Genomic DNA, 15,795 nt, shown 5'->3' with positions numbered 1-15,795 from the left:
AAAATTCCCTTTTTTACCTACCTTGGTAACTGAACCAAAACTCCATCTGCAAGAAGAAAGCACAAATGAAGAGAACATTCAATAAGTGGCCATACTGATTACTGAATATATTATTTAGAAAACTGTGGGGTTTTAGGGTGCATGTAAATGAATATTTTTATTAGAACCATAATTCTCAAAGTAGATTTCCTAATGATCACCATGGACCAGCCCAGCATGCATAAACAGGGTTGTTCTGGGATTAAAATTAAAGTGAAAGCTCTGTAGAGCTGTTCCTACCGTGCTGCACCACCTGCTAAGGCAGACATCACCCAAGCAGCTCAGGCTACATACACAAGAAATTAGGCACTTTAATATTTAAAACTGCAGTTCAAACTCTTGCTTCAGCAGCAGGTCCTGGCTGAACACCTCAGGCACACACCTGCCAGAGCTGCATTGGGTGCCTTGGGAAGGATTACTCCCAGGTCACACTTAACTTTCCTCTGTTTTTCCTTAAATAAGGTTTCTCACTGTTTTCTCCTGCGAATGGAAGATCTCCTTGGCCTCCTCAAATGAACACTTCTCCTCATTGCATTCTCTCTCCAAGTTTCCCGGACGAATCTCTTCTAGAAAATAGTTGGCACGTTTGTGGACCTTCAGCACCTCGTGTGCTTCATCTTTTCTCATAAACACTAGGAAAACAAAAATGAACAGTTAACGGTACTGGAAGAGCACAAACCAGTATCATTTCTATAACATGGTTTTAGTTGGATAAACAATACAGAGAAGGGGAGGGCATCTAAATAAACAGCCCATAGGAAAATAAAATTAGTCTGCATTCCAGCAAAAGACAGCAGTAGTTTAAGCTTTTAGTGGCTCAAAAGACCCACTACTGACACATGCAGATTAGTGCAGAAATATTTTTTCTTCCACAAAACACTTGAATATTGCAGCTGCTTCTTTGGAGGCTGGTTGTATTTTCCTGCCTGAGCTTCCCAGCTCACAATGATTATCAGTTGCCTGGCTGAAATCCATAGAGCAGGTCCCTTCACAGCACTCTGTTCTCCTCGTCATGGCCTACCATCCTAGGCAAGTCCAAAGCCTCTGACAAAAAAAACCACTTTTGGAGATGAACCATAAAGACACACATTTCTTTGCAGGTGCAGAATCAGTATCCACAGCAGTGATGGAAATTCTAGAATGATATTAAATTGCTTCATTTCTAGGCAATTAGGAATAGCCCAGAAAAACTCTTAGCTGAAAACTGCTTTGGACAGATCCTGCTGTCTGGTGATGGGGAAACCGCCCTTTCACCACTCCCTGAGTTCTGGGGTCACCTTTAAAGTATTTACCTATTGTAAGTACCATCACATAGAGGGTCTGCCTGTTGTAAAGCTCTCTGGTTTGCAGATATCTCTGGTTTCCAGATAGCACTCCTACCTGTGCTCTCCCTCCTCTGCAAGGACAGCCACAATGATGCGTGAGATCCTGTGCGTTCTCACGCCTGTTCTAAAGCTCTCTGAAGCCATTTCCCAACCTTATGAACTAAAATCAACATAAGGTCCGAGAAGCCATGTTGAAAATGTCTAATTTTAGCTTCCCAAATTTGAAAACATTGCCAGGCAAAAATAATTCACAGAATACTTCTCAACAGGATGGTCCAACTAGGAAGCTGAAAGCCTGATTTTTCTTGGAAATATATGTAAGAATATTAATTTTTTCTTGTGCATTTCTTGTAGTGCTTCTCCAACCCACGGGACTTTATGCTCAGAAAAAGGAATGCTAAATGCTAAGATTGTTTAAATGCTAAGATTGTCACAATAGTAAAATAAAATCAAAAATGTAATTCAGAAGTACCTACCTGGGTATGAAAACGGACAGTGGTTGTTGATGGGGCACATCAGTAGGACAAACACCACAAGCGAGGACCTGCTCTCCATTTCAGTGAGCGTTCAGAATACTCTGACTTCCTGCTGATTTCCTTCTGAGGGAAATGAAGGGAACTGGTATATTGTCACAAAAACTACAGGGTGGATTAGCCTGCAAAAAAGATGAAGAAGGAGAAGCAAGAGGACGAGAGACGGGAGAAAAGCAAACTGCAGCCCGTTCATTTGGATCCGATGCCCATTGTGTCTCCAAGCCGCTACGATGCTGCACACTGCAGCAGAATTTGCCCAAGAAGGTGCCCAGGGCCTGACCCAAAGCCCACACAAGTAATTAATAAAAACGCCGTGATGAACAGGGGAGGTGTGGATCAGGCCCAAACTGAGCAGAAACCAGTTCCACTGAAAGCTGAGGGCTGAGCTGCACAATTCATCCAGGAGTCACTAATGACGGCAGCTGCTGCGGAATTACTGACGGTCTTGTCAAGCAGAACCATATGTGCAAACCCCAGTGAGGAAACCATCCACCACATACCTGGCCGTAAAAGTTACAAGAGAGAAGTTTGTATTTCTTCATATTACCTTCACAGGCTGAATAATCTACAAGGATTTGACAGAACATACCTGTTTGCTACCTGTATCGTGCTTCAAAAACACAGGATCCAGAATGCATTCACTTTACACATAAACATGCAATTATACTTACTTTTTTCTTTTTTTTCTTTCTTTTTTTTTTTTTTAGGGGAAGACAGGAGAGAGATTTGGATGTACACCAGGAACAGCCATGAGGTCAAAAGGTTGATCATTAACCAGTCACAAATATTGACAGAGGAGAGACAACCTTCTGGATTCTATGAAACACATTTGCAATCCAAAATCAGAAGAAAACTGTGTGTTTCCATGCACATACATGTGTGCATTTAAAAAATGAAAAATAATGAGTCCTTAAAAACACCCTTCAACAATAAAAGCCACTTTTTTGCAACAAATTTCTTCAGAAAAATCTGGAATTTTTAAGAGAACATTTCTGACACTCCACCATCTTTCCTTAGGTAAGACCAACTGATCTGCAAAATACACAAGCTGATGTGTAAGCATCTATTGCAATATGCAGAGCTGTGAGTGTGCAGGAGGATCCACAGCAGCCACCCGCAGGAAGGCAAATACTGCCCTGTAGCAATCACAGCTATTCACTGTCACGATGATTTCTGCCTTTAATTAGACCAATGTTTTACTGGCTTTGAACGCAATAATGTTTTTCCTTGCAATTCAATGTGCAGCACCCTCAGCCTTCTCCGAAGCACGTATTCTTGGTGCAGGCCCTGGCTGGAAGGCTGCTGTTCAAAGCAATTTTCTTTAACGTTCATTGATCTTTAAAATCCAGTCCCAAATAAAAAAGGTAACAAAGAGAAAAAGAGAGACAGAGACAGCAGCCCAGAGAGCGATGGCTGAACATACTCTTGCACTCCAGCTTACCTCCGACATGAAAGCCCTTGCCCTGACTGGTACTTGCTCAATAAGCCTGTAAGCAGCTTGTAAGTCAACAAGACTAAGTCCACAAGTTTAAGAGGTATTAAACCTCTTTGCTGAGAGCATATTAAATTTCTCACAAATTCTAATACAACTTTTTTGTACCTGAGGTTTTTTTCACTTAACAATATCATCACAAGAGCAGACTTGTTCTTCACTGATCCAGATGTGGGTCCAAATCTTGACTGAGATGTTGGAGACATATATCACTACAGCAGAGTTGGTTTCACCTTTTTTCTACAAGATTAATTACATTTAGCATTTGTATTAAAAACAAACATAGATTTTGATTCTGTTAAACTTCCTTTTGACTATTGCCACTTCCTAGGAACTTCTTGATATCTTATTTACTGATATACACACATACAGATACAGATGGAAACACACACATATCTATCAGTAAGTATTCGTAAAGCTAATTTAGCCTGCAGCTGAGTACATTCGCTAGAATAGGAATGAACAAAAGTGCTTGCTTAGCTTGGTAATTAGGAGAGACTGATGGACCTCAGGATAAGCACAGCATGTGAAAGTTTGGAATTTGGAATTATACCTCTGGGGATTTTTTGTTGTGTTTGTTTGTGTATTTTTTGTTTGGTTGTTGTTGTTTCTTCTGATTGACAGCAGAATTCCCATTGACTTTTAAGGAAGTCTCAGAGGGTAAAATCAGGCAGCAAGTGTGCAACAAACAGAAAATATGGAGAAAAAATATGGAGAAGTTTTCATGACCTGCTCAATCAACCTAACCTGTGAGCACTGGAACAAGATATGAAGGAGTGGAGGCAGTGATGATGTTATTAAAACTTCATAATGTTTAAGGAAAAACTATACAAATACAGAGCAAACCAAAACAGTTACTGTAGATAGTATGATAAAGCTGAAATGACAGAACTCTATCACTATGTTGACTTTTAAAACACTTTTCTCTGTCTTATCCTGCCTCCCACCCAAGCCAATTCAGTCGTTTCATGCTTCAAAGATGGAGTCCTGTGACCACGGACTATCTTATTTTCTACACTACTGCACAGCATCTCAGCATAACAGGGTCTTATTTCTTACCTGTAAGGCCTAAGTAGGACAAAGCTAGAAATAAACAACAAAACCTGGAAACTAACCAATGCAAACAGTGTAAAAAGGAAAAAAAATAAAGTTAAAAAAACAGGTACCAAGGAAAACAGTACACAAGGTTAACATATACTCAATATTTAATACTGAAGATCTGACAGGACATTACACTGCAGACTGTCACTAGCACATAGCCACAGTATTCCAGACTCTGGGTATCAGAATCAACCCTTCCAAGAAGCTGACATCTCATCTATGTGGTGCTGGATCCACTCCAGATACTGACTAACCTTGGTGTAGACTCCAAACTTCTCCTTTCTCCCACAGCCTTCACCCCAGCTCACCAGTCCTACCAAAAACCAAGTATCTTTATATTTAGTGATCATGGGGCCCCCACTGTCTCCACTGCAAGAATCCTTTTTGTCCCCTAAGCTGCCGGCACACAGCATGTTGTCAGAGATGGCAAATCTCATTGCCTGGGCGCATTCGTTGCGGGGCACCATGGGGATTTCAATGTAACTGAGGAAAGTGGAGTAATTGTTGTTCACGTCACTTGTGCTGCCCCAGCCAGTTACCACCATCTGCCTCCCGCTCCTCGTCAGCTCCTGCTCTGCCAGGTCACGGGTGGGAAGGCAGATCGGGAGCACGTATTTGTTATACATCACGGGCTCGGCCAGGTGCAGCATGGCTATGTCGTTATCCGAGGTCTCCTTGGCGTAATTTTCGTGGATCACATATTTATCAACCCAAATGGTTTGCTCTTCTGCCTCAGTACGAAGACGGTGGAATTTACCTGGAAGAGCAAACAAGAAGGTGACAGGCACTACGGAACCTTCCTTCGCCTTGACCTCCAAAGCATCTGGATTGCACTGGGCTTTTGGACAGTACTTCAAATTTTTACTTTCCTTGTAATATAGACATTTGTTCTTTCTAGGCGGACCAATCTGTAAACTTTCCATATTTACCCACATTGTGAGTACATACGGTACTAAAAGAACTGGTGCGCCGGAGCTACAGTCATCAGTTGAGAAACTGCAACGCCTGTGCATTGCTCTGTGGTGCTGATATTACACTACGCTTGTGCAACTGGAGAGATCTTCTTCGGGGGGAAAACAATCTTGTTGGAGTCAGCATTAAGAGCTGGAGAGCAAGCATACAGCTTAGCAAGATGTTTACAACAGTACATGAGCTTTCTGCTGTATAACCAGTGCCTGAAGGACTGAACTTCAGGATTTGTAAGATAAAGATGACTGACTGGTAAGGCTGTTGCTTTCTGAAATCTTGCAACTGTATTTTAAGGATTTTTAGACCACTTCTCAGTTGTTATTTGTGCTACATGATTATAGCCACTTTGTGGGCCAAGCAGTTACAGAAAAGTAAGCAGGAAACTAAATTAAAAAGGGCCAGAAAGGCAACAAGCCATTTGTGACACAGTGGAAAAGGAAAGACAGAGACAAATCTCTCTGACAAGCTGTGAAGAGAGAGCCCCAAGAATAATTATCAGTGGCTGTCACATTTCTGAACTGTACTGTCAGTTAATTTAAGCTTCATCTCAAGGTCTACTTCAGTATGGACTTGATAAAGACACTTTTTTTGAGAACTGTCCATGATGCACTGTGGAGCTGCAGACAGGCACAGCCAAGCTGCCACCTCACCTCTGCCCACGTGTGTAACAGAAGTGTCCTTTCCTTCTCTGTCTCTCTACAGGTGAGTTGGAAGTTGCTCTTTATCACCACCTTTTCAAATGTGTGCTTCACAGTATTATCCTTCAAATCAGTTCCCCCACCCTCCTGTTAATTTTTGCCTTCTTTCACTCTTACTTGAATCCCTCCAGATACAAACTCTAAAGCCAAGTTGCTCTGACTTTGCATGCCCAAGCTCGTGTGAAGTCACTTGCTCCAGTGTAAGTTCCCCTGTCCTTGAGCCTGTCAATGAGGTATTGCAGCTGTTCTGCCTTTTTTTTGTGTCAAAGAGTCAGTGTTTCCAGGCGTAGGGACGTCATGATCCACGGTAGTTCCAAGAATAGATTCTCAAAAGCTACCACTCACTAATCTGTTTTGGTTTTGGTTTTTTTTTTCTGTTATCATGACCTCTCTTCTTGTGGCGACAGCATCCACAGCACCTTGGAGCCTGTTTCCTTGCTGCCCATTCTGCAGCTGCCGTGGCTGGGGGCTGACTAACAGATTTCCAGTGGGAAGGGGCAGTGGCTTATTCTTATTTTCCCAGACAAAAAAACTCTTTTAGGCCTCAGAAATAACTCTGGACTTAAACACGGTTAGACCATCTCCTCTGAGGCTGCTCCAGCCCACAAGACCCTTTTGAATCCTGGTCATGCAAACTTCCATTCTCAGTTGAGTTATCCACCCCAGGAGTTTCAAGGTCCTGAAGTCCTGTCCACAACTGAACCTAGAGGCTGTGTGAAATATATCTGGTTTCTTCTACACAACAAGGAGCATCATAATCTTGTTGCTGGCAGAAAAATACAAACTATGAATTTCTACATATAAACAAGGATGTGTAAGACCTCTTCTCTGAATTGAATCATTACATTCACTTATCTGCTTTATTCTCTTCGAACTCTGAACACACTTCCGGATACTCTTCAGCTGGAAATGCAGGAATAAGAGCCAGAAACAGGAAAACTGGGCTGTTCTCAAATCCGTCTTCCAAAATTTCAGCTACTCTGAGATCTAATTTTTACCTTCAGACACTAACAGGCCACGTGAGTCCTGCTAGAACACTGCTCCCCAAGCTCACGAGTGCAAACCCCGATGAGAGCTTCCCCTCTAGTTTTGCTCTCGTGGATGGCAAGCAGAGAGCTGCAGCAGGACAAGTCCAGAATAGCGTTGGGTACCCAGCCTGAGGCAGCTCAAGTGTCACCTCCGCAGTCTCAGTGCCAACATCTTCATCACTGTCACAGAGCTCACACCTGCCCCGCAGACATGGCAATGTCTCCATTCAAAACTCTTGTTCTATGTATCTCACATCTTAACGAGAGATGTGTCTAGGGTTTAGAGCATGTGATCTTCCAATGAGAACTGCTCTTCTGGTGACAGTAAAATGCCCAAAAGACGCGTGTAAAAGGACAACCACGTGATGTTAGGCTGGGTCTTAAGGCTCCTTTCTGCTTGACCTGGAGTATCCTTTGGAGAAGCAGCTCCTCTCCCTTTGCGAAGTCTCAGGCTGTGGTCACTTCATCCTTACAATATAAATTACTCTCTGTACTCACTCCAAATTTATGTGTGAGATGCCCCTTGAATTTCATTTAAGCAAAACAAAAAAATCTTCACAAATCAGGGCTCTCAAGTGCTATCAATTTTCTTCACCCACTGAAAATCACTTTATTGGGACAGCAGAGGACTCTCTTGAAAGATCCCACCCATTCTTTCTTTGCTGAAGAGAGATCTCTGGGCATGGTTATTTGCCCTGAAAGCTTGTCAGACTGCACACACCTCTACAAAGACCTGTAGTATGAAGCCAGGGTGGAGTAATTTACATGTAGCCTCAATACTTCCCCTAGTTACCATCTTCCCGCAGACCTATCCCCTTCAAGTTACACTCAAAGCTACGTCTAGCACTGCAGAGCATTCAAACACCGTATCTGACAGTTGCTTCTCTCCAAAAACATTCCAAGATCCTTTACCAAGCAAACCACACAGGCTTCTTCTACTTAGACCTCACTAAAACTAAGTGCACTAAATTACTTTCTAGTCACCGGAAGTGCTTGGAGATGTGTAGTCTGTTTGCATATTTCCAAACTACCACACACACTTCTCCTTTCACGTCCCTCCGTGGCGGATATACTGGCACTAAGAGGACCCAAGGCTACATCACATGCTTCTCCATTCATCCTTTATGTTGAACAACAGAGGATGTACATAAACACATGCATCTATATATGCCTTATTGCCTCTGTTCTCAAATATCTGCACATCCACAGTGTATATGGAACATACATACAGGCAGTATGTTTCCAAGGTTATATATACAGACAATATATTTGCAAGACTTTCCACAATTACTGGGAACAACCTACCTTTTCACTAACAGAAAAAGAAAGCAGTTGAGCTGTTATGCCTCTGTCACCAGTGGTAGGTAGAAAACACTAATCCAAAAAGAATTTCTACTTACGTGTGAACAGGATACTACTTATTTTTGTCTGTTAATTCAGGAGCAGTACCGTACTTGACATAGATTTTCTCATGCTTAAGAGCAGCAGTGCCAGTAAAGGCAGCGCTGTCATTCTACAGCACCTCTCCTCCTCCTGTACTGACACTCTCTTAAGTAATGGTGTTTCAGTGTACAAGAAGGCAGGAAGAGGCACTGTGACATTCTCCTCCTGGGATCAAGACTTTTCTTTTGAGTATTGGGATGACCCTGAATATTTTCATCACCAGAAAAACACAAGCAGAAGAGACCAAGTGTCCTTCTACTTTACAATCAGCAGTGCTCACAAGACATCAGCTCACCTCCATACTAAGGCTTATAGTGCCTCAAATGAAATCAGATTTTTACTAAACTTTGTTGTTTTGTGCTAAGGTGCACATTAAATACTTCATAGACAACCTACTCCTACAACCAAGAAGGGCTTTTGCCTTCATGCCTGCTAGTCTCTCTCATGAGATGATAAACCTTGGGAATGAAACAATTCTATTAAAAAAAAATATGGACAGACTTCTTTTCCATACCAGCTCTTACTTTGAGCCCCTCTTCTGCCTCAGTGCAGTGTGCTGCTGTTAGGACCCAAGATGGATGGATGAGAACACCTCCACACAGAAATTTCCCTTTGCTATTTTGCAGCATTATCTGAAACAAAAAAAAAAAAAAAGAGAGGTCTGACACTGCATGGAGTACAGCTCACAAAACATTGTACACACCCTTCTTTGTGGCTGCAAAATGCCCAGACGCATCAAGCACCAAAGCGTGTCACATTCACTGAAGCCAAAGCTCCACAGTGCGACAAAAGCACGATGAATCAGGTCTCTGTGGAACATCTACAAACAAGCTCTGAATATTCTTCCTGAGTGAGGGCTGGCTTAGTCCAAATCAGCACGGGCTGATGCTGGTCACTGCAAAGAAGCCCTTGGGCACTTCGAAGCTTTGACACACAGAACTCAAACGAGGAGATCATTCTTTTGTTCACAGCACACCAGAGACAGAGCATCATCCCAGGCTACAACTCTCACGCTACGGTGTAAAAGGATCTTTAATGTCAAAGAGAACCAGGCCCTGATTAGATGCATCCACTAGTTCCACAATAAGCTCTGTGAAGCCTCCTCGTTGTCTGTGATGTCCCAACCTGCTCTGTAAAGCTATGGCAGATTTTGTGGATTAAATCTGCTAACTTGAATTTATGACAGATGGCACTTAAAAGAACAGATCCATGCAGAAAGGGGGAGAAGATGACCTCACGCTTCCACCACGAGGCTGGAGCATCCATCGCGCAACACAAGCTGCAGCGATTCTGTGGCCTTTCCCAGGATGGAGCAACAGCATAAGTTAAGTGTCATCACTAGCCTCTCTCTTGACATTGTTGGCCAGGTGAGGTAAAAATCTTGGCAACAGTCACAAGGTCAAGAGTCCTAACAGACTATAAACTACTTTTTTCCTGTTACAACAATTTTTGGGTTGCTTTTGAAAATGCTAAGTTGAAGGAATCTTAGCTTCGTGTGACACCACCACTAGCAATGCAGTAGGAGCCTTTCAGCAGGCAGAGCTGCTTGGGCAGACCCTGAACTATTTGTGGTGAAACACTCTTTTCTCCTTACCTGCCAAGGGCTGTTTCCCCTTCTTCCTACTTTTCCCTCAATGAGCCGAATATTGAATTCTGCTTCGACTTCAACATAATCCATTTTCACTCTTCCACAGGGGAACTCCACTACAGGAGATGCAGAGACATTGACTAGCAAAGACCAGATCACTCAATACAAAACTCCTTTCTAACACATTTCCCCCATCTCTCTAACCCAGAAAATACTATTTAGTGGTTTCTCAGTGCTCTGCAGAGGAGGCCGTTTGCCAATTCCCCTGTATGTCTCCATGAAGCAAACATAGGTTAAAGGCCATAAAGTGGGTATGGAGTTGGGAAATGCAGGCACAGAATTACTCTGCATGAAATGGATGTTTTGAAAACTAGTACAAAGTGCACTGAAAACAATTCTCCCATAAAACCAGCTTACTTCATGTTTGAATAATCCTCTGTCCAATCTGGGCTACGAACATGCTCCTCTTACCTACAGGCTTGCACATGGTATGGTCATTCATCAGCTGATACCCTGAGGCGCAGCTGCAATAGCGGCACTGGTTGGCAGGGTCGTCCCTACAGAAATGTTCGCATCCTCCGTTATTGACAGAACAGTTGGTGTATTTGACCTCTGTAGGAAAAATGAACAGCAACAGAGACATAAGAAGCTGCAAAGCTGAAGAGTCGCACTAAAGTGGCAAAATGTCGTGATTCAAGTGAGCAACAGCTGATGATGGATTTGAGATGACAGTTGTGGGCTCTAAAGACACTTGGGCCCCAAGAGAGCAAACTGGCCTCAGTCCAGAATAAGGTAGTGGGGAAACAGAGAAAAGAAATTCTGTTCAGGGCAGGTAGACTGGAGAACAGAAAATTCACTATCGCTGAGCGCAAGTCAGACAGTGCAAAGTGTTGATACATGTCATACACACTCATACCTAAATATGCTATCCAACTTTTGTCAAAGAAGAAATCGTAACAGTAATGACAATCAAATATTTGCAGTGGATTGGTTTTTCCCCCTCTATTGTAAAAAACTGCACCATCATCCCTGTGTTGAAAGTTCTAAAGTAACTGAAAACCCTGCTTTACAGAATTATTTCCAGTATTTTTGTAAAATTGAGATATCTCAGACCTTCAAACCTCTCCCATGGGAACACAAAGTTCATTCTGCTTTAGATAAGCGCAGATAATCCATTTACCACATTGTGAAGCAAAAGAAAAATCACATTAGTAAATACAGTGAGTATACTACACAATGACAAAAGTGCTGAGCCCTATTACACAGAGATCCTTGGCACAAAGAATGTTGTTTTATAGTGGACTGAAGGCAGCATTACCATAATTGCACAAAAGCCCCTCCCAGCCTTTGTTGCAAATGCAAGAAAATTTTCCAATATTGTCCTTGCAGATCCCATTGGAACAAGGCTGCGGTTCGCACTGATCTCCATCTGAAAGAGAGGAGAGAAATTCAGTCCCTGCATCACACAGAGCTCACAGATCAAACATTAACAGGAACAGATCTTTCCCAGATTCCCAAGCATCACCCACAATTTCAGCCACCGAATGGTGATACCTCCATGGTGCCAGCAAAGGGACAAGGGCATTTTTGGGGTTCTGAATTACAGCTGCAGTGAGTGGAATGGATAGAAGGGGAGGAAAGAGCAAAAGCTGAGGCAGGCAGGGACATGCAAGTTACTGCAGAATTGGTCTTTGGACCACGTCAGGCAGGGTCAGAGCATCAGAAAGAACTTAGCCTTGGCTCTGGCGAGATGACTGATGGTAGGCACAGATGCACCTCAGTTTTTTAGGAAGGTTGCTTCTTCAATAAGACAGAAAAACATTCTTTGCATGTACCATATCAGAGAGAATGGGAATTTGGATCGGTATGTGATACATGGCAGCAGGAAGGCCGAGTACTCGTTACTCTTGAGGAAACACAGAGAAGTGATTAGGAATGTCTTTTACTTACCTACATACTTGCTCCAAAAATCTCGCTGTGGAGAAACAAAAGTTATATTAAGGCTAGGAGAATTTTTTTAACAAGTAAGGGATTTGAAGTGAATTGTGGGCTTGTCCATCAGAGCACAGCACCCCAGGCACCAGCATCAGTCTCATTCTTCTTGGCAGGGTAGTGACTGGCACTACACATCAACAGAACTAGTCGACTCAGACACTCCTGTATCGCCCATACCCAGCTCAGATTCTCCTGCCCTCCTCGCACACCCATCAGCACCACGGCCCCTCAATATATTCACAACTTCTCTGTTTTCTTGTCCCTTACTGCCAGGTAAGTTACCTGTGTTGTTGAGCACACAATTCATTTGTGCCCAGGCAGATAAAATGCAGGCACTGTGAGGACTGACCCTGCTCCACGCGAGGGTCTGAGTGACAGAAAGGACTGGTCCACCCTGTGTGGCAAGCCTACTCTGCTTAATGCCATAAGAAAAAGTCCAAGCTAGTACAACAATTGGGTGTGGAAAGGGGCAGGAATCAGTGACAGTAAACGTAGTGTCCAATTGAAAAGATGAGGTTTGGAGAAGGAGAGAGGACCCAGTGATAAATGTTTCTCAGGCACAAATGGGAGACTGGGGAGATAGAGAGAAAAGCTGCCAGGGCTGGCAAATGGACAACAGAGGGCAAAGGACTGGAAGGACTAGGAAAAATGCAAAGAATAGCCAGTGGGGTCAAGGATTGGGACCTGGCTGGGACTTAAACTTGGCAGGAGCAGCCAAGTTTTGTGGCCTGTAGAGATGGTAACTTGACAATTACTGTAACACAGCTACATTCACAACCATGCCTACACCTTAGGAGTCAAGACTGGTGCATATTCGGTGCTGACAGCAAGAGCTCCTATGCCCTGCATTGCAATACTTGAAGAAAACAAAAAATGGATTTCTTAAGTACCACATTCATCCTTAAAAAATAAAAACAAAAACCCAAACCTACTGTTGCTTCCCTGGTTTCAAATATCTCACTGGCCTCCTCAAAGTCACAGAGCTCTTCATTGCACTCACGCTCCAAAGAACCCGGCTTGAGCTCCTCCAGAAAAGAATTCGCCCTCTTCTGGATCTTTAGGACTTGGTTCGCATCTTTATTGTTGTAGAATACTGGAAGCAAAAATGTGAAAGCACAAATGGGGAAAAGAGCTGGCTGAGAGCTGGCAGTGGGCCTGCCCAAAGGACACCTGTCAGAGTAACAGCTCCTCTCTAGCACAGCACAGCTGCCCCAGCACCCACAGGCTGTCAGGCTGTGCTGCAGATGCCAGCTACAGCCTCTGCTCGAGGACACTCGGATCGCAGGGCTCACGAGGGCTGTGACCAGACAACCCAGCGCTGTGTCTGTGAACCTCTGCTACAGGAATTCAAACCCCCTGAATGGGAACAATTCCAGCCACTCTCTGCCACTGACAAAGGAGGAAACGCACTTTTGGCGACTGTAAGAGGGTGAAGGGGATCTCTAAAAAAAAAATGCTTACTTGAGGTACTACAGAGCCGTGATGAGCAGGCAGCCAACAGCACCCCGACGGTGACGAACTTCCACATACTGCAGCAGGATCACCTGAAGAGAACGTAGGTGTGAAGGGGAGCACTGCTGAGCTCGGCGCGACCCCCGTCCTGCAGAGGGTTTGATTCAACAGCTCAGACGGATCCTTCGCTTGTTTTTCCCAGAGCAGCTGTCTTGCTGAGCACTGTGTTGTGCCCTTTATCCCATTCCAGCTTCAAAGCAGCTGTTCATTAGAGGCCTCTGGACTGGTTTGCTCATTCCCCTTAACCCCATGGCAGCTCGTCCAGAACTTGTCTGCCCCGGCATCCTCCCCTGCTCACCGCACATTTTTGACAAGTCTTATGCTTCATTAAAGCAAGCTGGACTTTGAAATCCTGAAGGATATGATACTTTTGAAGCACTTACTGCTTTATTCAGTGTGATCTACTCTTCCACCATGAGCTCTGCTGGAACTTAGTTAATCCATAACTTGACATATTTACTCTTTGGAGTGACATGAAGTGCTTTCTTTTTAGTCATTAAACAAACAGTGCTCAGGGGGAGCTTGACAATTTACTTGCACGCAGGAGAAAAGTGAAACAGCTGAGGCATCCACTCTGCCTTTTTCAACTTTGTTTTTGATCCTCTGGCAAGTAGAAATGGTTATATTCAATTTGTAAGTGTAACCACCCAGTGCTGAGGTCTCTTCAGAGATGCTACCAATTTCTCGCAAGACACAATCACCCAAAAGCAACACATGCTGCTATTTTTAAGAGTTCTCCCACTTTACTTTCTCATCAAAGGTTCCACCACAAAACAGCCAAAGTAACTAAACCTCCATGCAGGCAGGAGCAGGCAGTGACCCCTCACCAGCTGCCTGCTGTGAGCAGGCAGAGTGAGAAGCTTGTACCAGCATGCTGCACCTTCTGCTGTCCTGGATTAGTTCTCATCAGCGCAAAATCTTCTACTGCATTTTAAATATTAAACTTCTTAGAGAAAAATCATAATCCTTTTCCCAAGTTTTCAGGCATCAGAAATGGTTCAAACTAGTGTAGTGCTGTTTTCTGAAGGCAGTTCCTGTAGCAGGACCTCTGCAAACTATCCAGCGTGTGACATCTTCATCCAAATCACCTGGGCAACCATGTGTTCTTGGGGGTCCCGCATCGGAAAATGTGCCCTCAGGTGTCAGGGAAAGGTGGCTCCCCCCAGGATCACAGCTCACATCCAGTGACACCATTTAGGAGGGGTCTGACTGCTTATAAAATGTCTTTTTCCCTTACAAACTTGGCCCCAGACTTCCTTGAGAACAAGCTCTCTTTAAACACTAAAGGTTTATGTTTCAAAGTTCATCCATTTTGGACTTGTGCTAAAAAAAGAGATTGTGACATCCGAAATTACACTTGGGGAAAATGTATGCACTCTGAAGTTTTGTTGATATATTCTTTATCCTCAATTCAGCTGTTCCATAGAAAAATTTCAGCCAAGACTAACAACAATGCATTTTTGCTGAAAATAAAGTTCATGAAACGGACCTGAGACAGGAAACAAAAAAAGAGGAAATCTAAAAAGAAACAAGTGTAGTACCATATATTCAATGGATTGTTTATATAATATTTGTGGCTGACCTGACATAGTGCTTTGCTATCACATAGGTTACATGCTTTTGAATACACTTTTGTTTCTAACACTCGGAATAGGTTGGAAATTCAGGACATGTACATCAACTGCCAACCTAAAACATGTAAATCAACATGTCAGCCTCCTAAGAAATATTATTTTTTAAACCTATACTGACAGCAAGAAAGAATAAATTTAGGTTTTCATCAGCCCTTGTGTTCTGGAGGCTTTCTATTCCTACTTTCCCATATCTCTTGCTACCACCATGCAGAAATATGTACTTTAAAAGCCAGCACTTGGGCTCTCAAGTAATCACAGGGCTCGTGGCACAGGGGACTCAAGAAAAGATGCTCTGGGCTACTTCGAGATCTGCCCTGTTTTGTATGCCAGGGAACCACTTCAACCTAAACAATTACAGTGTTGGGACTCCTACTTTCTAGTTCACCCTCATTAAAAGAATAGCAGTTTTTCTGAGGAAGGCAAAGGGGAAAAAATAGA

At 43.3% G+C, this 15,795-nt stretch overlaps 2 protein-coding genes across 2 annotated transcripts in view; both read right to left on the bottom strand.

Moving 5' to 3' along the window:
* LOC308043823 (coagulation factor IX-like) overlaps positions 1-1,931 on the bottom strand; it is a gene marked incomplete at its 5' end in the record, with an annotated part of 28,218 nt that extends 26,287 nt beyond the window's left edge. Inside the window, 3 exons of the mRNA XM_080350134.1 lie at positions 22-46; positions 511-671; positions 1,841-1,931. Coding sequence (XP_080206260.1) covers positions 22-46; positions 511-671; positions 1,841-1,931 — 277 coding nt within the window. The remainder of the gene's footprint in view (positions 1-21; positions 47-510; positions 672-1,840) is intronic.
* A 2,367-nt stretch (positions 1,932-4,298) lies between these two features.
* On the bottom strand, positions 4,299-13,812 carry PROC (protein C, inactivator of coagulation factors Va and VIIIa). The gene is made up of 8 exons (XM_080349649.1): positions 13,673-13,812; positions 13,144-13,304; positions 12,167-12,191; positions 11,535-11,645; positions 10,688-10,828; positions 10,223-10,332; positions 9,143-9,260; positions 4,299-5,247 (listed from the first exon to the last, which is right to left on the bottom strand). The coding sequence occupies exons 1-8, from the start codon at positions 13,737-13,739 to the stop codon at positions 4,679-4,681; spliced, it is 1,302 nt and encodes a 433-aa protein (XP_080205775.1). The 5' UTR covers positions 13,740-13,812; the 3' UTR covers positions 4,299-4,678.
* Between the last annotated feature and the right edge of the window lie 1,983 nt (positions 13,813-15,795).

This window comes from Nesoenas mayeri (assembly GCF_963082525.1).
Source record: "Nesoenas mayeri genome assembly, chromosome: 9".
In the NCBI taxonomy this organism is placed as follows: Eukaryota; Metazoa; Chordata; class Aves; order Columbiformes; family Columbidae; genus Nesoenas; species Nesoenas mayeri.
Note: the sequence above shows the minus strand (reverse complement) of the source record. Positions and strands in the feature narration are given on the sequence as shown.